The 23,523-nt window shown below is 42.8% G+C and overlaps 2 protein-coding genes across 3 annotated transcripts in view; one reads left to right on the top strand and one right to left on the bottom strand.

The window, feature by feature from the left end:
* Positions 1-23,523, bottom strand: part of LOC142965101 (G protein-coupled receptor kinase 3) — a 48,639-nt gene that overhangs the window by 15,693 nt on the left and 9,423 nt on the right. Inside the window, exons 2-13 of one of the 2 annotated variants that reach the window (XM_076105955.1) lie at positions 18,664-18,740; positions 15,779-16,118; positions 5,991-6,064; positions 5,777-5,878; positions 5,273-5,347; positions 4,161-4,222; positions 3,989-4,040; positions 3,619-3,710; positions 3,431-3,530; positions 3,175-3,253; positions 2,296-2,426; positions 715-809 (exon numbers count right to left, since the gene is read on the bottom strand). In XM_076105955.1, coding sequence (XP_075962070.1) covers positions 715-809; positions 2,296-2,426; positions 3,175-3,253; positions 3,431-3,530; positions 3,619-3,710; positions 3,989-4,040; positions 4,161-4,222; positions 5,273-5,347; positions 5,777-5,878; positions 5,991-6,064; positions 15,779-15,800 — 884 coding nt within the window. In that variant the 5' untranslated portion in view covers positions 15,801-16,118; positions 18,664-18,740. The remainder of the gene's footprint in view (positions 1-714; positions 810-2,295; positions 2,427-3,174; positions 3,254-3,430; positions 3,531-3,618; positions 3,711-3,988; positions 4,041-4,160; positions 4,223-5,272; positions 5,348-5,776; positions 5,879-5,990; positions 6,065-15,778; positions 16,119-18,663; positions 18,741-23,523) is intronic. The other variant, XM_076105869.1, reaches the window with a different exon arrangement.
* Positions 13,806-14,447, top strand: LOC142965217 (G protein-coupled receptor kinase 3-like). Its single transcript, XM_076106055.1, has 2 exons — positions 13,806-13,951; positions 14,052-14,447. The coding sequence occupies exons 1-2, from the start codon at positions 13,853-13,855 to the stop codon at positions 14,211-14,213; spliced, it is 261 nt and encodes an 86-aa protein (XP_075962170.1). The 5' UTR covers positions 13,806-13,852; the 3' UTR covers positions 14,214-14,447.

The raw sequence follows: 23,523 nt of genomic DNA, 5'->3' as shown, positions 1-23,523 counted from the left end.
AAATAAAATATTGTATTTTTATTGACTAACACAAATCTAGTAATTCATTAGTTTTAATGCTGTATAATAATGTTCTTAGAGCTCGTGTTAGGAAGTTAAACATCATAATTCATCTCTAATATCTATTTTATATTCACGTGAAATCATCTCCTTCAAACTACTGGATTTATTCTAGTTTATCACCAAAACTACATTTTACAGATGACATGTGAACACATCATGGTAACGTTATAATGTACCTTCAGCCAGTACTCATGTTCACTGAGCAGAGCCTGAAGGCATCATCATGTAACTGAAGTGAACCTCCGTTGGTTAGCCGTTAGCGGTGCTGCTAACGTTACTAGCTCTCCTCCTGTTGGTTAGCCGTTAGCAGTGCTGCTAACGTTACTAGCTCTCCTCCTGTTGGTTAGCCGTTAGCAGTGCTGCTAACGTTACTAGCTCTCCTCCTGTTGGTTAGCCGTTAGCAGTGCTGCTAACGTTACTAGCTCTCCTCTGATTGGTTGTTTACAATGAAACATGATCAGAGACTAGAAACACATGTTCTACTGAGTGAGTAAAACTTTATTTACACTCTGATGGTTGACGGTAAACTGTGAGGGGGGTCAGTACGGATCACGGACAAGATGTCAGACATTAGCCCTCTGTACGGGAGTTTAAACAGTGAGCAGCAGACTAATATTTAACATCAGTCCAGAGGTTGACTCAGATACTTACACACTGGCGTGAGGTTTCTTCTTGGAGAAGTCACAGGCCAGACCGAGGTCTGAGATACGAACATGACCGTGTTCATCCAACAGGATATTAGCTGGCTGGAAGGAGGGAGAGAGAGGGAGGGAGAGAGACAGAGAAACAGAGAGGGAGGGAGAGAGACAGACAGACAGACAGACAGAGACAGAGAGGGGGAGAGACAGACAGACAGACAGACAGAGACAGAGAGGGGGAGAGAGAGAGAGACAGACCGAGACAGAGGGAGAGAGAAACAGAGAGGGAGGGAGACAGACAGACAGACAGACAGACAGAGCGAGAGAGAGAGACAGAGAGAGAGATATTGATGGAGGATAGAAGAGATAAAATCAGAGGATGTTAGAGATTTCATTAATTCACAACTTAAGTTCTAATTTCCGTTTGACGAGTAGAGAAACTCTCGTGGACACAGACAGTAGAAGAAGAACCTCCTGTCCTGGTTATCCTCTTCTCCCCTCACAGTAGTATCTGCATTGGTCTGCTCTGTTTATTGAAGCCCTAAAACTGCTCCCTGACTTCCACAGAAACATGTCTGTTATTATGGCAACCAGTCCAAACAGGGGAGCCGGAGGAGAAGCAGAGGAGCTGAACACAGAGCATCTGTGTGGAGGTGTGACCGAGGTTCAGGGTTTGTTCCAGGCTGCCAGAATAAGATTCATTACGTCCCAATATACAGTACAGCAAATACCAGCATTTTACAGTATGCAAGCCAGCCTATTCCTACCCACAATCCTTTGCACTGCAGAAATATGAGCAAGAGGGTCAGAGTCCAAAGTTATGAGGAAGTAGAATGTCCAAGTAGAATGCTTCCTGCATGCAGCAGTATGTAGTTTGTAAAGGTAAAAAGAATGTGATTTCCTACTATAATTATCTAATAAATAATCTGAATATTAAACTTTCTTATGAAGGCGACATGCTTTGATTCATCAATAGGATAAAACAGACGTCATTCTATCTTCTTCTTCTTTTTGTCAACACATGTCATTAAAAGAGCCAAACCAACATCACGTCGGTCCGTCTCTCAATACCGTCTGACTTCCTGTTTGTGACTCTCAGCTCCGAGCATATTGGTTCCTACTGAAGACGTGAATCTTTAAAAAACACAAATATATAGTTTCCTTTGTTTGTAAAACAGCTGCTCGCTGTAGTTTTTTTAATCAAACAAACAGGAAGGATTGGTGCATTTGTTGGGGTCTGTTTTCAGCGGCGGATTAATGCCCATTTGGAGCTCTAGTGAATATTTAAATCTGCACTTAAAATATATATTTTTAATTGACAATATATCAAATGTGTCACGTGAAACTCATCATCTGACTACTTGTAGCCACTTTCATCTCGTAGTTTTGGTTTTTATGGTCCTCAACTTCACATGTCACCGTCTGCTGTAAAAAGGCCTCCGCCTCATTTCACACATCGAAACAAGAAGACTTCAAGACGAGGGAACAGGAAGTGAATAAAATGCTGACTCATTTCTGCAGCACGTTATGGCAGAGAGGAGAAAGACACACACACACAATAAAACTTTAAATGGTCTGGAACCAGAGAGTCTACCTTGAGGTCCCTGTAGACCACGAAGCGGTTGTGCATGTGCTCCAGACCCAGGATGATCTCAGCCGCGTAGAAACGCATCTCCTTCTCACTGAACACGCCGTGCTGAGACAGGTGGTAGTGTAGGTCGCCGCCTGAACACACACACACACACACACACAGACACACACACACACACACACAGAGTCAGTGTGACCTCATAAAACCTCATGCTTGGATCAATATCAATCAATAAGAGGTGGCTATTGTCTCGGAGGGGGGGGGGACGACTCAGGAGTTTGATTGTTTGTGAGATGGCTACAGACCCTTAAGAGGAAGTACAGGACCATGAGGGGTGAGGAAGTACAGGACCATGAAGTACGGGACCATGAAGTACAGGACCATGAGGAAGTACGGGACCATGAGGAAGTACGGGACCATGAGGGGTGAGGAAGTACAGGACCATGAGGAAGTACAGGACCATGAGGGGTGAGGAAGTACAGGACCATGAAGTACGGGACCATGAGGAAGTACAGGACCATGAAGTACAGGACCATGAGGAAGTACAGGACCATGAAGTACAGGACCATGAGGAAGTACGGGACCATGAGGAAGTATGGGACCATGAGGAAGTACGGGACCATGAGGGGTGAGGAAGTACGGGACCATGAAGTACGGGACCATGAGGAAGTACAGGACCATGAGGAAGTACAGGACCATGAAGTACGGGACCATGAGGAAGTACGGGACCATGAGGAAGTACAGGACCATGAAGTACGGGACCATGAAGTACGGGACCATGAAGTACGGGACCATGAGGAAGTACGGGACCATGAGGAAGTACGGGACCATGAGGAAGTACGGGACCATGAGGAAGTACGGGACCATGAGGGGTCAGCCTACCGTTCATGAGGTCCAGGATGAAGCAGAGCTTGTCGGGGGTGTGGAAGGCGTACGTCATGCACACGATGAACGGGCAGTCCTGCAGAGTCAGAACCGGATCATTAACTGGACCCGATACTCACACACTTCACTTGTATAATAAAACCACTGGTGTCATTAATAATAATACTCATGCAGATCAGAGTGAGTGTGATGCTAAGCTAGCAGCTGCTAACCAGGTGAATGAGTGTAACTGTGATTAACTAAAGGAACTCACCCCGGTGCTGACTAACGACAGCATGATTCTCTCGTTGAGCGCTAGAGTCTCCCCCTGCTTCATCTTGATCCTCTTCTTGTCCAGACACTTCATGGCGTACCTGACGTTCAGACCACAAGCACCACAGATCAGCACAGGCTCAGCGTGACCCCTGACCTTTACATTTATTATACATTCTGCTTCCTCACATCTTGCCCGTGTCGGCCTTCCTGCAGCCGTACACCTCTCCGAAGCCTCCTCTGCCGATGATCCGATGCACGCTGAAGTCGTTCATGGTCAGCTGAGGACGGACAGACGGAAGCACAGGGAGGCGTCTTTGAGAGGGAGTCACACTAATACGGACATTAACCGTCAAACTCACACACACCATGGTCTATGCACGATGGACCGAAACCGTGGCGTCTGTTTGAAGTTAAATTAAGTGTAAAATACTATATATATATATATATATATATATATATATCTATCTATCTATCTGCACTGATGTTCAAGACCTCTGGTCTGGACCAAATGAACCAGACTAGTGGCTCTAAAGTGACTTTTAAAGCTTGTACTCACGTGGATGTTTAGCTCCACGTTCTTCCACTGGCAAAAACGAGTAAATTTGTCACTGAAGGAAAGAAGAAGAAGAGAAGCACACAGAGCGAGAGAGAGAGAGAGAGGGTTAACAGTGTGAGTTGACTGTTGGAGGTGAGGAAATGATGAAGCTGCTCTTCCTCTCCGGTCTCACCTCTCGATGAACTTCTGGAAGAGCTTCCCTCTCAAGCTGTCGCAGATCTCCACGATGTACGGCTGCAGAGAGACACAAGCAGGTTCTCTCAGTAACGTCGTGATTATACGCCACCGTGACCTGCGTGCATCGCTGTGGCTTCTTTTAAAGCTTCTGTCGACTTCCTTTTGTCTGCCGTTTAAAGTGAATTCACTTCTCAGAACATTTTGACAAGTGGGCTCATAAGACGCCTCTTTGGTTTCCAGCTGAACATGAAGTGAGAGCGACACTTTGAGGGAATATGTATTCACTTATGATCATTATGATCCACAATAAGAGCCATGCTGGAGTCAGGAGGAGAGGAGCTGTTGAGCAGATTCACTGAGCTCAGAGGAAACTAATTGATGCTTCTCTCTCTCAACGTTTCATTAGAATCTGGAGTTTAAAAACAATGTTGACAGAAAACCAGAATATATGCTACAAGAACAGAGCTGTATGACAGAAAAGATACCAATAGGAAATGTGACACTTTAAGGAAGTACAGACAGAATACGGTTGAGTTCTCTCATAGAGTATAATATAGAAGTACAATAACGCTCTTTATTTATGGTGAAAGATGTGCACACATCAACGAGGGATCAAAACAAACTGAAGTTAAGTTTGTTTCGAGTTGTGAGCTTGAACAGACACCACTGAATTAGTTTTGTATTATTGATGTATTTAAATAGATGTTCTGTAGGTATTGGGATTGTATGAGGTACTTATACACAGTCAGTGTATTACTACACGGGGAGCTGAAGCTGTTATCTATTCTCTCTTCAAAGACACCAGAGTCCATTCACTGAAACACTGGTTCTACCTCAGAACACAGGAGCTGCTGCCTCATCTGGTAGTGTGTGTGTGTGTGTGCGTGTGCGTGTGTGTGAGAGAGAGTAATTCACACCCTCAGATGTGAAGTCTCTAATGCTTTAATTATTCATCATCAGTCACCGCTGACCTGGAGGTTTCATTTACCGCTTCAAGTGTTTGATTTTCAGAAAACATTTGTTTGTGTCACCAGAACATCCTGAATGTAAATGCTATTTTCTGTATTTCCCAGAGTTCATAGCGGTGTAGAGGCGGTGTGGTTTTACCTGGAACAGAGTCGGGGGAACCTGTTTCTTTGTTAAGTGACTCTGCACATGGTCCACTGCTTTCTTAGAAAACGGCTGAAACAGAGAGGACCAAATAAAAGAAGGGTTATTAAAAAAGAATGAAATAAAAAGCAGCTGCTCCAGTATTTAGTTTTATGTGACGATACGAGACCTCAGGGTGACACGACCAGGAAGGTATTATATTATAGAGACAACTAGGGACCGGTCTGTCTCTCCGTCAGTCTGTCTGTCTGATGAAATGTTGATTCTTTTCTTAATTAACTGTCTTTTTTTTCTCACAATATAATTAAAAAGAACAGATAAGAGTATTGATAAGAGTACTAGTATCCATAAAATACTAACAATACTCATCCCTACTGTCCCCTGACTCTGGTCTCAAGAAAGAAATGTATTTATTGTGTCATTAGATATTAAAAAGTCCCGTCCGAGTGTCCTTGTCTGTGTGTCCTTGTCTGTGTTGAGTGAAGGAGACTTGGTCCTCACGTGTGAACACGACAGCAGCTCCTTCATGATGTAGCCGTCGTAAATCTGCCGACTGCGGCTCAACCTCTCCTCCTCTGAGTCCAGCTTCTCGTAGTCCTTAATCTGAGACCAGAGACACACGAGGTCATCGGAGGAAACAACAAACAAACAAACACTTCCGGGATTACGGAGCCTTAATCTCCCGTCTAATCCCCGCTGGACGCTTTGGACTCACTTCTTCGTAGAACTTGAGCTGTGGCACGGCCTCGTCGATCTCGTTCATACAGAAGTCTTTGAAGAGGAGGAAACCTGGAGAAACAGAACGTATAAAGATATAGAACATAAATATTATCACTGAGCAGGAAGACAGCTGTGCTTATTAAAGCCTCCACATTTAGAATATTAAAATGTTACAATAATACAGAGAACATAAAATGAATATGCATGAGATATGACCACGTGAAATATAATTGACAAATAATATTTGTTGGTGTGAAACATCTCAACTTTTGAACGGGTTGTTATGATATTCAAGGTCCCCAGAGGATGAACCCTTCAGACTGAGACAGCGAGCTGTAGATCTCACTCATAAAGCTCGTCAAGTAAAACGTATAAATCAGAACAAGAAGCAGAGAGAAAGATGCGTTCATGACTCCACAGGAGGAGATGTTAAAATCTAAAATGTGTCCTCTGTTGATTCAGTTTACTGCTCATCGTCTCATGTAGCGAGGAGTGAAGGAGTGAACAAGAGTGACTTGCTCTGTGACGGGATGCATTACTGTTTATACACATAGTATCAGTGTTACTCTGTAGACTAGATGAAAGGGTTAGTAGCTGTGGAGGCTCGTTTCACTCACACACACACACACACACACACACACACACACACACACACACACACACTCTCTGAAGAAGAAGGGGGGGGGCTGGCATAGATGAGATGCCCTGTTGCCATGGTAATTACCTCCGTGGCTACAGGCTGTGTGGAGACAGAGAGATGATGCTGCTATGAGGTCTGATGAGGTCTACAACAAGACCACTTCAGGGTTTATACACTTCACTGTGGTCACAACAAAGAGAGCACTAGAGACCAGAGGACAACTAGAGACCAGAGGACAGAGACCACTAGAGACTAGAGGTCAGAGACTAGAGGACAGAGACTAGAGACAAGAGGATAGAGACCAGAGGACAGAGACGGCTAGAGACCAGAGACCACTAGAGACCAGAGGACAGAGACCACTAGAGACCAGAGGACATAGACCAGAGCACAGAGACCACTAGAGACTAGAGGACAGAGACCACTAGAGACCAGAGGACAGAGACCACTAGAGACCAGAGGACAGAGACCACTAGAGGACAGAGACTAGAGACAACTAGAGGACAGAGACTAGAGGACAGAGACCACTAGACACTAGAGGACAGAGACTAGAGGACAGAGACCACTAGACACTAGAGGACAGAGACTAGAGGACAGAGACCACTAGACACTAGAGGACAGAGACTAGAGGACAGAGACCACTAGACACTAGAGGACAGAGACTAGAGGACAGAGACCACTAGACACTAGAGGACAGAGACTAGAGACTAGAGGACGGAGCAGTAATGAGCTAAGTCACTCGTTAGCGTGTTGACTCTCCTCTCTGCAGCTTGTACCTGATCAGCTTCAGGTATTAACAGAAATAGACGCGTAACAAGATGCTGGTCTTCAGGACGACACGGTCTGTTTGGTGAGGCTGTACCAACACATCTAATTACATTACACATCTAAATGCATTAGAACAACATTAAAAAATCAATTCACACTGAATAAATACATCAGAAAATATAGATTATGGTAAAGCTACAGTGCAAAAACACTTTTAAATGAACTATTAAATAAAAGGAAATAAAAGCACAGAAGAGAAATAAATGACAGGGTCGAACGTTGGTGAGTGTTTACCGTCTTTAAAAGAGAAGAAGAAGAAGAAGAAGAAGAAGAAGAAGAAGAGGATTGAAAGCAGGTTTTAGAGTTTGCAGAAGTGAACTATTGAAGATAAAGGTCAGTGTGTCGACACTCTGCTCGGAGATAAAACATGAAAACTAAACTCCAGGAGAATAAACGATAAAACATTCAAACCTTCCGCTTTCTGTTTCTAGATTAAAGTCACAGATCGACACACTGCGACACATATCGCATCATTTCTGGTGACGAAAGTGACAAAGACACAAACAATCGCCATAAATTACACACACTGTGTGTACAAGTACACCGAGAGAGGAAGTGGAAGCAGAGCGGCGTCCTTTAAAGCTACTGGAAGGCTTTTAATTTGACACATCTGAGCAGGAAGTAGCTTAGCACGGTTATCATGATAAAAGAGCACGTCAACAGTCCTGTTTGTGTTAGAGCGGAAACTATTTGTCAGAAATCATTTAGTGAAACTATTAAAATACTTTTTAAATATTGATAATATTTATCCAGCTTCTACATTTTGAGGATTTATTGCTTTTTGTCTGATGTGATGTAAAGAGAACATGAGGTTTATACATGTAGGTCGGCTTTATTCATAATAAATATAACAACTTTATTTATATAGCAGCTTTAAAAACAGAGTTTACAAAGTGATTTGACAGACAAAGACAATAATAATAAAAACAGAAAGCTCAGTGAGTCGATAAAATAAATAAAATAAATAAAATTGTGATCGACCGTTTTCTCTCTCACATTTTATCGGCTAAACAACCGAGAACAAATCCAGCAGAATTATTGAAATAAAAAGTGACGTTTAACGTGGAATATGTCTCCTACTGATGACACGTTCAGCATCCTGAACTAATATAAAAAAAGCTGCAAGATCTTATTTAAATAACAAACTTATAGAAAGAAATGTTTCTGTAACTGTTTAGTTTTAGAAACAGAAAATCAGCTTCTCCGTAAAAGTGGAAGTTAATAAAGGTATAAAAACATACAACGGTACCAATTAATTAATTAATTATTATAATATATATATATTGTGCATATATATATATATATACTGTAGTACAGTCCTACTGTAGTACAGTCGTACAGTCCTATGGTAGTACTGTAGTACAGTCCTACAGTAGTACTGTAGTACAGTCCTACAGTAGTACAGTCCTACGGTAGTACAGTCCTACGGTAGTACTGTAGTACAGTCCTACGGTAGTACAGTCCTACAGTAGTACAGTCCTACAGTAGTACAGTCCTAGCTGTGATACCTGGTCTTTACTCCGACATGTTGAACAGAGATAAACGGGGCTCAGCTCTAGAAGTGTGAAAGTGTTTCTAGCTTCAGTTTGAGGAGAAGACATCGCTCCTCATATCACCCATCATGCACCTCTTCCCCCCCCGAAGGCTTTATCGCTCCTCCAGACGTGACGCATCATTTCCCCTCACACTCACACACACACAGTCTCACACACACACACACACACACACACACAGGAAGGTGTGAGAGAACTACAGTTCTTACATCACCACGACTCGAGGATTAACCTTAATCGCTGAACACTTCAACACTGCCCAGCTAATTCAACAAATGGCCTCTTACAGTGAACACACACACACACACACACACACACACACACACCTCATTAGAGCGGATCACCTGAGACCGGCTCCATCCAGAGTCTCAAATAAAGGAATAAAGGAAACATTTGATGGTTCCATCTCTTTAGAAACAGACGTTAACGACGGACGTTCTCAGCGATATCGCTCAGGAGTTCACACGCTGTGGAGTCAACATGTAAAAGCATTAACAGAGAAAGTAGAGTTTTCAGCTCTATTGTGAATATAAAAGCACTATTTCAGGTTAGTCTTCTCCGTCCCGTCATGTAGAAATACATCAGACATGTGGAGGAGAAGTCAGATGATGGAGGAGATGCATCTGAACAGGAAGGTGAGATGAATCAGTAGGTTCAACTAGAGCTGAAACAATGTGTCGATTCATCGATGAGTCGATCGTTAAACTAGTTCCAGCTCCTACACGTTCATTGAGAAGTTATTTTGGACCAAAATCGTCTTTAAGAAAGTTATGATGGTCTTTAAACAGATTCATCATTAAAAACAATCTTCAGTCCTCATTAGATTATGATATGAGTTTTCCTGCTGTGAAATAAAATAGAATAAAATGTTTCAATTAAATTCATGGAAACATAAAAAAAGACAGATGTCTTACTGAGACTCCACTGTGCTGCATTAAACATAAACTGACCTTTACTGCAGTGTGTGTGTGTGTGTGACACTGTGTGTGTGTGAGAGACTGTGTGACACTGTGTGTGTGTGAGAGACTGTGTGTGTGTGTGTGTGTGTGTGTGTGAGAGACTGTGTGTGTGAGAGACTGTGTGTGTGTGTTTGAGAGACTGTGTGTGTGTGTGTGTGTGTGTGAGAGAGACTGTGTGTGTGTGTGTGTGAGAGACTGTGTGTGTGTGTGTGAGATACTGTGTGTGAGACTGTGTGTGTGAGAGAGACTGTGTGTGTGTGTGTGTGTGTGTGTGAGAGACTGTGTGTGTGTGTGTGTGAGAGACTGTGTGTGTGAGAGAGACTGTGTGTGTGTGTGTGTGAGAGAGACTGTGTGTGTGTGTGTGTGTGAGAGACTGTGTGTGTGTGAGACTGTGTGTGTGAGACTGTGTGTGAGACTGTGTGTGTGTGAGACTGTGTGAGAGTGTGTGTGTGAGACTGTGTGTGAGACTGTGTGAGAGACTGTGTGTGTGAGAGACTGTGTGTGTGTGTGTGTGAGAGATTGTGTGTGTGAGAGACTGTGTGTGTGTGTGAGAGACTGTGTGTGTGAGAGACTGTGTGTGTGTGTGTGAGAGACTGTGTGTGTGAGAGACTGTGTGTGTGTGTGTGTGAGAGATTGTGTGTGTGAGAGACTGTGTGTGTGTGTGAGAGACTGTGTGTGTGAGAGACTGTGTGTGTGTGTGTGAGAGACTGTGTGTGTGTGTGAGAGACTGTGTGTGTGAGAGACTGTGTGTGTGAGAGACTGTGTGTGTGTGTGTGTGAGAGATTGTGTGTGTGTGTGTGTGAGAGACTGTGTGTGTGAGAGACTGTGTGTGTGTGTGTGTGTGAGAGATTGTGTGTGTGTGTGTGTGAGAGACTGTGTGTGTGTGTGTGTGAGAGAGACTGTGTGTGTGTGTGTGTGTGTGTGAGAGAGAGACTGTGTGTGTGTGTGAGAGACTGTGTGTGTGTGTGTGAGACTGTGTGTGTGTGTGTGTGAGAGACTGTGTGTGTGTGTGAGACTGTGTGTGTGTGTGTGAGACTGTGTGTGTGTGTGTGTGAGACTGTGTGTGTGTGAGACTGTGTGTGAGTGTGAGACTGTGTGTGTGAGACTGTGTGTGTGAGACTGTGTGTGTGTGTGTGTGAGACTGTGTGTGTGTGTGAGACTGTGTGTGAGTGTGAGACTGTGTGTGTGAGACTGTGTGTGTGTGAGACTGTGTGTGTGTGTGTGTGAGACTGTGTGTGTGTGTGAGACTGTGTGTGAGTGTGAGACTGTGTGTGTGTGTGTGAGACTGTGTGTGAGTGTGAGACTGTGTGTGTGAGACTGTGTGTGTGTGAGACTGTGTGTGTGTGTGAGACTGTGTGTGTGTGAGACTGTGTGTGTGTGAGACTGTGTGTGTGTGTGTGTCAGATACAACATCAGGATTAGCAAACAATGTGCAGTATTCTCCTGATGTGCTGCTCTGCAGTCTGCTGGTGATCACCTCAGTGATGAAGACTAAAGCTCTTCATCACTGAGGTGAAACATGTTTCTTAAATCTGGTTTTCATGAAGTGGGTTTCAGACACAACTCTGATATAATATCATAAAAACATGAAATATGAAGAGACCGTTCATGCTTTAACCCTGTGAACCACAAAATGAGATTTAAAAACATGTTTTCTTTAAACAATCTCCTAAACTACACCGTTCATCAGCCAGAAGCTGTAAAACAGTCAGTATCGTCAGGTTTTAACCTCTCCAACGGTCCTTGAACTCATCACGTGTGATGAACACTTCTGTCAGAAAAGCAGCCGAAACTACGCTTAAAATATTTCATCAGTTATATATACGAGATCGTTTCTCCGACATCTCATGTTTGATTCTTCAGAGGTCTTTAATCTGCTAATCACAAAGTCAGAAGACTTCTTATGATAATTAATAAAAACCTGAACATGACGCAACAGAAGAACTAAGCCTGATCTCTGTGGATAACACAGTTGTATTCTGCTATGAGAACAACATCATGATACGAGTTATTAAGAGGAGCAGGAAACAGAAGTCTCAAACAAGATAAATGTAAATATTTAAGCTGCGATGACATCCTGCCCGGTGAACAGCTGATTCAAAGATCCAGGATGTGATCAGTCCTGTGAACACAAGAGTCAGCTGACGAGTGACTCCATCACCTCAGGACCATCTGAGAGTCAAGACAATGACAGAGCGGATGTCTCGTCCTGGAGGCGCTCCGCTCTGTTTGCGAAGGCAGCGATGCTGAAGATGCTAAACAAGCTGAACAAGTTCTTTATTGACCGAGACGAATATGGAAATATTACCTCCAGACTTCTAGATCATAAAGAACAAGACGCTGAGAGACGCAGCATTGTGGTGAAGATATAACTCAGTCCAAGCTGCTCCATCTAGTCATATTTAGGGTCATTGTTTACGTTCAGAACACATGAGGAGAAACTGATGAGGTCTCCAACAGAAGGTTAAACAGGTCACATGACAGCTAAGTTCATATTATAAAAGATGAAGACACGAAAACCGACATGAACCACTTCAAACGTACGATTAACTGTGAATCGCGAAACCAGCCATGTTCTCTCTAATCATTCACCAAACACTACACCGTTCATCAGCCAGAAGATGTAAAACCAAACATCATCTTCAGACATCATCTTTCCGACGGTCCTTGAACACATGTGTGACGAACGCTTACATCTGTAAAATAAGCCAAAACGAAGCTTAAACATTAAATTGTGAGCTCATCAGTTAAACTATGATGTCATGATTGACCAACTGAGACCAACAGTCATGTGACAACAAACCAGAGAAACTTTGACTGAACTTCAGGAAGTGAACACAGAGGAGAGAGGAGAGAGGAGGAGAGGCTGAAACATGTGAATAGTTTAATATTTACAACATGTAGACTCTACATTGTAGTCTTTTTATCCAACATGGTAACACTTGTGGACACTTGGAAATAAGTTGTATAAATAGATTCCAGTGTTTCCAATTCTAAAGACATGTTCTAGTTCTCTCTACTTCTACTCATGATGGTTGTGTTTCAGAGGAGCAGGACTTTTATTTTGAAAAGAAAAACAAAACCACAGAGAGAAAAATGTGCAAAAAAACACCAGAGAACCAATAAAAAGCAGCAACACTGGACGAAACCATGAGGTACGGGACCAGATGCATGATGGGTAAAAACAGCAGCATCTAAAAACAGTTTCAATGTTTCTGCTGATGTCAGCAGATTCTCTGGTTGGGGGCGAGTGACTCTGGTGGACTTTGACTCACAAAGTTACACCAGAGGAGCAGAGTCCAGACCAGAGGAGGTTACATACAGAAAGTTAAAGAGTTATATACTTGTTCAAAACCTCCCGACATCTATAACGACTCAATAACTGAAGATAAATCAGGTTCTTTAGAGAGAAGTCAAAGCTTCATGTGTTAAAGCTGCATTATCTCTAGTGTCCACCAGGGGGCGACTCCTCTGGTTGTATAGAAGTCTATGAGAAAATGACTACTTCTCTCTTGATTTATTACCTCAGTAAACATTGTAAACATGAGTTTATGGTCTCAATCTCTAGTTTCAAGTCTTCTTCAATACAGCATGATGTTCATTTAGTACATTATGGTCCATTTAGAGTCAAACAGACCATAAAGCAGGGGATGCTTTAGGGCGGGGCTACACAGTGATTGACAGGTCTCTATCAGAGACGTATACGGCGTCTCTACGTCACTCCTCCTCAGTCTAGATATGGTCTTAATTTTCACAACAAGTAGAATAATAAATGATTATCATATAGATTCTATTCAGATGCATGCTGCTCTTCTTCACCTTTGCTCATTTTCGATGGCTCAATTATAATCTTTTTGTTTCACAGCAAAACCTGCTGACGATGGAGCAGATCGTCACGGTGGAAGAAACGCAGATTAAAGACAAGAAATGTATCCTGCTGCGCATCAAAGGAGGGAAGCAGTTTGTGCTGCAGTGTGAGGTACGACCCCCCCCCCCCCTCCCCAGGAGAAAGACCTGATCCCTCTATCTCTTAATAATCTTAATATTCATCCTTTAATATCGTGTGTGTGTGTGCGCAGAGCGACCCTGAGTTCGTGCAGTGGAAGAAGGAGCTGACCGACGCGTTCACAGAAGCCCAGAAGCTGCTGCGTCGAGCCCCCAAAGTCATCGGGAAGGGTCGGGCCGGAGTGGTGGAGCTCTCCAAACCCCCCCTCACACACCGCAACAGCAACGGCCTGTGAACACACACACACACACATGTATACATCCTTATACACACACACACACACACACTGCATCCCACCTCCTCCCCTCCTCATCAGGATATTTGCCCTGACGCCACACACACACACACACACACACTCGACCAATCATAGGTGCGACATCGTTTAGTTCTTTTTTGCCATGGGACCTTGCCAGTTGACGGAGAGAGAGGAGGAAAGGAAACGAGGAGGACTCAGAATGTGCAAAAAAACACCAGAGAACCAATAAAAAGCAGCAACACTGGACGAAACCATGAGGTACGGGACCAGATGCATGATGGGTAAAAACAGCAGCATCTAAAAACAGTTTCAATGTTTCTGCTGATGTCAGCAGATTCTCTGGTTGGGGGCGAGTGACTCTGGTGGACTTTGACTCACAAAGTTACACCAGAGGAGCAGAGTCCAGACCAGAGGAGGTTACATACAGAAAGTTAAAGAGTTATATACTTGTTCAAAACCTCCCGACATCTATAACGACTCAATAACTGAAGATAAATCAGGTTCTTTAGAGAGAAGTCAAAGCTTCATGTGTTAAAGCTGCATTCTCTCTAGTGTCCACCAGGGGGCGACTCCTCTGGTTGTATAGAAGTCTATGAGAAAATGACTGCTTCACTGTGGTCGTTCACACAGAGGGTGGACAAAACAACATGAACAATACACAATGCAGAGAAACGTTGTTTTATTTGTGTTTGTAGAACACGATCGACTACAAAGTCACCAACTCATTACTCGTACTGAGAGTAACTAAACTCAGAGGAGACGATGTGAACGACGGGGGAGAGAAGGACAGACGTTGACATACGGGAGAAACGCTGCATTCTGGGAAACGAAAGGTCTGGGTCTCCAATGCTCTTTAAAAGCGTCTCTCTCTCTCATATTCCCGCTTTAATCAATTTCATTTCATCCCCCCCGACCGACGAGCAAAATGCAGCAGTAGTTCTATGTGGGGGTTCCTATGGCAACCCCGCAGTTGCTAGGCAACGCACAACTCTCCATCATCCATTCCAGAAGTCTGACAGATGGAGAGAGAGAGAAAGAGAGGAAGAGACACAGAGAGAGAGAGAAAGGAAGAAGAGGGAGAGAGGGAGAAAGAGAGAGAGAGGAAGGAGAAGAGGAGATGTCTGAACTAGAACTAGAACATGTCTTTCGTGCAGAATAACAGTTAAACATCATAATTCATCTCTAATATCCATTTATATTAACGTGAAAACTTCTCCTTCAAACTACTGGATTTATTCGAGTTCATCACCAAAACTACATTTTACAGATGACCTGTGAACACATCACGATAACGTTATAATGTACCTTCAGCCAGTACTCATGTTCACTGAGCAGAGCCTGAAGGCATCATCATGTAACTGAAGTGAACCTCCGTTGGTTAGCCGTTAGCGGTGCTGCTAACGTTACTAGCTCTCCTCTGATTGGTTGTTTACAATGAAACATGATCAGAGATCAGAGACTAGAAACACATGTTCTACTGAGTCAGTAAAACTTTATTTACACTCTGATGGTTAACGTTGTTTGATGCACAAACTCAAACTAACCTAATTCTCCATGTAAAAACATCTCATTGTTGCTCTCTGGACTAGAAGTCGACGCTGCGTCTGAACCCTGGAGGTAAGAACGTCTTCTTCATGACCTCGTTGTCATGATGATCAACGAAGGCTCGTTGAGTTAGAGGACAAAAACCTTTTAAAAAGACTAAATTCAAAAGCAAAACTCAAGAGCAGAGCTATTAAAAGTGAGTCAAAGTGAAAAGATGGCCGACGTATTTAATGAATGAAAAGGAACCAGAACCATCAGGTGAACCCACGACCTGGAGGGTCCGATGCAGATCCGTTCTTCTTCTTCTTCTCCATAGAGCTCACATTGTTGGATGTCGTTCTGAGGATGAATTTAGAGGTTCTGGTGTAAAGTAAAATGATTTTAAATTCATAGATCGAGTTGAGTCGCTGAATGAAGCAGCTGTTTTTAGGCATATTCAGTTTTATTTTGTATCAAAAGCAAAACGCTGAAAAGAGTTGAAGAGCGTCGCAGTAAGAGAAGCAGGAACGAGGACGACTCGTCTTACTCTGGAACTGTGGAGCAGAAATAACTGAAATGTGCTTTAAAACGTTGACTTTTAACTCTATTTAATAACGTAGCTGATTGGTTTGTTTGTGCAATTAGATGTTAAAGCAACAGGTGCGAGTTTGAGGTCACCGCTACTCGACGGTGTTACCGTTAAACGTGTCCCCTGTTACTGCAAAAGCACCAATATTTGCCATTCAAATGTGTTGAGCACACAGAACAATGCTCTCAGTCTCTCCACACGTCCGCTGCTTTACTACAGCTGAATGAACCATAAATACACATTCATGCTGTGATTTAATCACAATAAACAGACACAAAAGATGCAGAAATAACTTCATAATGATGAAGAGTTGTAAAAAGTCTGAATTCATGTGTTAGTAGTTCTGTCAACAAGACGACAAGCAAACAACTTTTAAAATGCTTGTTTTCTGAATGGAGTTTGGTTTGATTGATGCTAAGCTAAGCCAACGTTGTATCAGCTCCATCAACACTGAAAGTAAAGATGTTTTTATCTTGCTATTGAATGTGTATCAAGGATCGAGGACTTTCACTGGTTTTGGTTTCTACATTTGTGGTCTGGTGACCTCCGTAGAACAAACTGATTGTTCTGAAAAATATTTAACACGTTTAAACGTATTCACAGACAATGACGGGACACATAAGTCAAAATCAACACTTGTGATGAGATCCTGGTTTAATAAGAAGTAACAGTGACGTCCACATTAGTGGAGACCAGATCACGAGCGGAGGACGGCTGCCTGTAAACGTCCCCAGAGACACGTGGACCGGCCCGGTATCGATGTGTTCTGGAAGAGCCGGATAATGACCAGTAACGAGCAGGGGGACCAGAGGACAGCGATGTGGTCCCAATAAACCCGTCACACAGTCACTGATCCAGGGTCAGCAATCTCAGCATTTCATGTTTGGATATTTTGAATTGTTACATTTGAAGACATGTTGCACGGGTCAGTGAAGTGAAATGTGTATTTTCTAACACGTCTGCTGGAGGGAGCGCTGAAGCTGAACACAGAATTAGCTCAGTCTCTTTAGACCCAGAACAGTAAGTAAAGCGAGCAGGAGCCTGCAGGGCGGCCTCGGTCCCCCGGTGCTCCCGCTACGCCGCCGCTACCGCCGGCTCTCAGCCCGTCTGCTCGCTGTGGAAACAACCCGAGCAGACGAACCACGAAGAACCAGGAGGACAAGAAACACAACGCTCTGGACCAACAACGCCGACGATACTCACAAACAAACTACGCAAAAATAAAGGAAATTACTTCACGTCCCCCTCTCCTCTCCCCTCCTCCTCTCTTCCTCTCTTCCTCTCCCCTCCTCCTCTCTTCCTCTCCCCTCCTCCTCCTCCTCTCCTCTCCCCATGGCGTGTTTTGGGCCTCGGAGGGGTGTGACGACGTGGAGGAGCGTCATGGATGTTTGGATGTGAGGACGAGCAGCGGTAATGAACAGAACCCCACAGAGACCCACAACAACGGAGCTAACGTCAGAGATCGATGTGGTCGATATCTGGAGGAGATGATGAACGTTACTCATCTAACCACTGATCTCTGTGCTGTGACAACGTCTCATCAGATCTGAATCCAGCTCATCAAACTCACCCAAACAAAATATTGAATATAAATGAGATCGATGCACAAACAATAGAAACTAATTTATGGAATTATGGTCGTTCCATATCACATCACGCAGACCTTACAGTTTATGATAATATTGTGAAAACTTCTAATGGGACCCTGCAGCTCTACTCAAAGTACTTCTGTATTTATACACGTATGAAGGTTTGAAAGTCTTTGTATTCTCAGCGTCATCTACTTCTTCTCCACTTTGATCTGGTGATGATTCCGATGATTCATCATCAGGGGAACATGAATGTATGAATCTAGTTCCTTCACTTCTCGATGTTATTTCGTCTTGCATTTAAAAAAAGTGCCACAGATCTTATAAATAAAGCACTTAAGATATTTTAACTTGATTTCTTCTATATATAAAAATATAAAAAAGCACCGATGACCAACAGGGGAACATGAACGTATGAACCAAAATAGTCCATCAAATAGTTGAGAGCTTTTTCCTGGTGACGCTACAGGAGAAGCTAGAGGATCATCAAAGTCAGCAGGGTTCATCCTCTGGGGATCACGAAGGCCTCCACAAACATGGTGATAAATGTAGTAGACGTTGAGATATTGCAGTGGCTAGGTGAAAACTTTGAGTATATAATATACCGCTCAGAGGAGGAATGCGAGAACAGTGTTCTTGTATTGTTTGAGGATGAGCGGTCTTTTCCTTCCTGTTATCACGTTTGCACACGTCTCCTTCAATAAGAACAGTAAAAACGTTCACTTACCAATTTTCTGGTTGAATATTTTGTCAAACGTCAGCTCGTCTCTCTCCTCCAGGTACTTCTGCATCACACTGCGGATGCTGTGAACACAAAGCAGTAAGTGAATTAATACACATAAATATATATATACACTGTATATCTCATCGTGTCAGCCCTCCTCCTCCATCTGTGTGATCCCGGCCTCGGTTTGGGACTCTCCCTGCCACCTGAGACCTGCTACCTAGGGAGAGGCTGTTAACGAGGAGAGTCGGGGACAACGAATCAATTAGCGCCCCCCCCCCCTCCTCCTCCACGGGGCCCATTAGCATTCCACCAGCACCCCGGAGAGAGAGAAGTGGCCCTGCTTCACCTACAAGGTGTGTACTGAGCATGTGCAAAGGAGGCTCCTTGAGACGAGGTCATCAGTCCTCCAGTGTGACAGCTAGGGCTGGGCGGTATGACCAAAAATGCATATCACGGTATTTTGTAAGATTCTGGTGGTTTCACGGTATATCACGGTATTTTTTTTTCGCGTTAAAGCATTAATTAATTAACGACGAAAAGAACCGGCCGGCCAGCGAGCGGTGAACAGCTGTTTGTGTTGCGTGTCTTCCATTCCATCACTTCCTGTTTCATTCACCTACATTCCCCTGGGTCCTAAGCCCCTCCATGGAAAGAAACGGGATTAGACCGTAGGATTTAGTTGTTAGGTGTTGTTTAGGTTTATTTCTTTAGTTATTTATATATATAAATATATATTATTTTATTTTATTATCAGAACAGTGAAGAAAAGGTTACCCTGAAAATGCACACTCCGGTACATTAGGTGGCGGTATGCACCTATGCAAGTTGGTTGCGATCCGCCAGTGGAATTTAAAGAAGAAGAAGAAGTCCCTCCATGTACAGCTTCTTATCACTGTCCAACGTACATTTATAACAAATACCACACATATTACGGTAATCAGCGTTGCATACGTGTCTGACCCAAATACCTTTTGCTGTTCAGTCTTTGTGAACCTGACAAATCTTTACCAACAAATAAAGACTTAAACTAAACTGCATCATCATGAAGCTGCTGTATATGTTGGGTTTGTATCAGACACAATGGCTGAACTGTAAACACAACAGATGTATTTTACATGTAATACATTAAAAAAAGAATAATGCCTGATTTGACATTTGTTAGCATCAAGGCTATAGGAGGTCTGTTTGTCACAAATTGCTCATTAAATGTTTAAAATGTAGCATTTATGTTCATATTATCTATTTCTGGTTTCAGGTAAGCAAATAACAAAAGTCAAGGAATAATAAAAAGGCTAAATGACTTTCTGTTATTGTCACTTCTATATTTTCTCGAGCCAGTAACATTAAAACTACAACATGTCCGGTGCAAACTGGGATTAATTACCAGCCATAATAACGCTCCCGGCAGCAGACCAGTAGTCCCAGTTACTGATGAGCATGCAGCGCTTAATGGCAGCTACACAGGAACAAGGAGCTAGGAAGTAAACACTTCCTCTTTGAGAGGACGCCTGTTTGCTGCTGAATCATTAGCAGCTGACTCTGTTGGTGTGGAACCTCTGAGACACTTCTCGGCGCCATATTAAGACCGTCGGTGACATTCAGAGTAAAAGTCTGTTTCTGAAGCCGTTGGTGAGGTTAGCTAGGAGAAGCTATCGGTGCACAGGAGCTTTAAAAAGACCACAGGGGCTATTTTCTATAATGTCAGTTCAATATATAAGAAAGAACATTTTAACACGTCTCTCTAAATATATAAAAATACACCACAGCAGCTCTCAAGAACACGCAGACCTCGTTGTGAGCGGTTACACCCAAGAAACACCTCCGTTAGCTACGGCTTCACACATTAGAGTTAGCTCACGGGAGCAGACGACCTCCTGCTGTCACAAACAGTGACAACGAGTCACCGCTGCGAGCAGAGATGAAATAAGGCAGTATCACAAGCGTAGGAACTTTGTGAAGAAAATACAGTATATTCAAATGTGTTCATCACTGAATTAGCAGAGCTTTGTTAGCGGTTATTATTTAATATAACAAGTTCACTAATACAGCAGGTAGAAAGATTACACAGCAAAAGTAACAAGTGACACACACACACACACACAAACGGAACTCTCGTTAGAAGTGATCATTTGAAAAGAGGCGCTTGTAAGTAGGCAGCTGAATCTATTTTAAAATACTGATGGACGACAGGAACTTACGGTTTAAACAGCTCATAATCTAATATCTATTTTATATTCATGTGAAAACATCTCCTTCAAACTACTGGATTTATTCAAGTTCATCACCAAAACTACATTTTACAGATGACATGTGAACACATCATGATAACGTTATAATGTACCTTCAGCCAGTACTCATGTTCACTGAGCAGAGCCTGAAGGCATCATAATGCAACTGAAGTGAACCTCCGTTGGTTAGCCGTTAGCGGTGCTGCTAACGTTACTAGCTCTCTTCCTGTTGGTTAGCCGTTAGCGGTGCTGCTAACGTTACTAGCTCTCCTCTGATTGGTTGTTTACAATGAAACATGATCAGAGACTAGAAACACATGTTCTACTGAGTCAGTAAAACTTTATTTACACTGTGATGGTTGACGTTTAAACTTTATTTACACTGTGATGGTTGACGTTTAAATTTTATTTACACTGTGATGGTTGACGTTTAAACTTTATTTACACTGTGATGGTTGACGTTTAAACTTTATTTACACTGTGATGGTTAACGTTTAAACTTTATTTACACTGTGATGGTTGACGTTTAAACTTTATTTACACTGTGATGGTTGACGTTTAAACTTTATTTACACTGTGATGGTTGACGTTTAAACTTTATTTACACTGTGATGGTTGACGTTTAAACTTTATTTACACTGTGATGGTTGACGTTTAAACTTTATTTACACTGTGATGGTTGACGTTTAAACTTTATTTACACTGTGATGGTTGACGTTTAAACTTTATTTACACTGTGATGGTTGACGTTTAAACTTTATTTACACTGTGATGGTTGACGTTTAAACTTTATTTACACTGTGATGGTTGACGTTTAAACTTTATTTACACTGTGATGGTTGACGTTTAAACTTTATTTACACTGTGATGGTTAACGTTTAAACTTTATTTACACTGTGATGGTTGACGTTTAAACTTTATTTACACTGATGGTTGACGTTTAAACTTTATTTACACTGTGATGGTTGACGTTTAAACTTTATTTACACTGTGATGGTTGACGTTTAAACTTTATTTACACTGTGATGGTTAACGTTTAAACTTTATTTATACTGTGATGGTTAACGTTTAAACTTTATTTACACTCTGATGGTTAACGGTAACACTGGAGGAACATGCTGGTAAATGTGTGGCGAGTTCAGGAAACAAAGACATGTCATGACGTGTCCTTGAGCAAGGCTCTAACTCCTCTGTGTGTTCACTGCATGGTCGGATGCAGACGAGGTTCCACAATGCACTGCACCTTCCTTTTGGCTATGTGGTTACGTAACTCCGTCTCCATTACATCTGCCTCAGCAGGAACCAGCTGTTACCTCCACAACAAGATGGGCACTATTACAAAGAGCCATGAGCTACCAACACCAGTCTCCTGATGGTGACCCCATAAGAATAAATAAAAACTCCCAGAAGCCACTGCTGCGATGACGAAGCAGCACCGTGATGGTGGGAGACGCTTCCTGTGTCCTCTGACCTCGTAACATGTATTTCATTTATTATATTTACTACATCGACAGCTGCTACAGTGATACTCTGTGTGAACAAAGTACACGTACTCAAGTACAATTTAGAGGTTTTTGTACTTCACTTGTCAATGTTATGTTACTTTATACTTCTACACTACTACATATCAGAGGAAAATATTGTACATTTTATTCCATTGGACAGCTTAAAAGTACTATACGTATATATGTGTATATATACATGTACCACAGAGCTGAGTACAGCAGTAAAGAGGTGGAGGTACATGCAGCTTTTAAAGATGGAGGTCAAGTTTTTTAGTTTGGTTTGTTTGTGTTCATCAGCCGGATTAAACAACTACTGAAAGTCTGGTTCCCAGTGGATTCTCTTCGTCTTTAACTCTTTTCTTTCACATTGAAGCGTGTGAAGTGAGAGGAGCAGTGAGTCCTGAGCTGCTCATCTCCACCAGACACTGTAACCACATCGTGTTGGTCTACACATTTAACATATTAACAGGAAGTCACTTCTACAGCAGAGTCTGTGGGAAGATTAACTGTGACGATGACACACGACACCGAGACTCGGACCTGGACCGGTGGATCAGACCCTGGTCCCGGTCTGGTGCATCAGACCCTGTTCACACCTGCTCTAACGTGGGCGATCCCGTCGCTATAAGAATGCCGAATGAGAACAAACACCTCCATCATTTCCGTTTTTGTAAAACACCAAATGAGTCGAGAGGTGCCAAAGCACTTCCTGTGTCTCAGTCTGCGGGAAATAAAAAAGAAAGAAGAAGAAATCCAAAACCACTGAAGACTGAGTCTGTTCCAGACAAAACCAATCGCACAAGATGTTTGATGGACTCGTACTATAGACGATCCATTTGAACAGATACAGATCCCTGTTTGATTATAGCACCTGGTCTACAAGGGTCCAGAATATTATGTTTTCAAACGTCCCAAAAATCATTTCAACGCTCTGAAGTCAGTAAACATCTCCTTCAAACTACTGGATTTATTCAAGTTTATCACCAAAACTACATTTTACAGATGACATGTGAACACATCACGATAACGTTATAATGTACCTTCAGCCAGTACTCATGTTCACTGAGCAGAGCCTGAAGGCATCATAATGTACCTGAAGTGAACCTCCTGTTGGTTAGCCGTTAGCA

This window comes from Anarhichas minor, unplaced genomic scaffold (assembly GCF_050575085.1).
Source record: "Anarhichas minor isolate MPS153535 unplaced genomic scaffold, ASM5057508v1 ptg000002l, whole genome shotgun sequence".
NCBI lineage: Eukaryota > Metazoa > Chordata > Actinopteri > Perciformes > Anarhichadidae > Anarhichas > Anarhichas minor.
The sequence above is the reverse complement of the archived record's forward strand: the minus strand, read 5'-3'. Positions and strand labels throughout refer to the sequence as shown.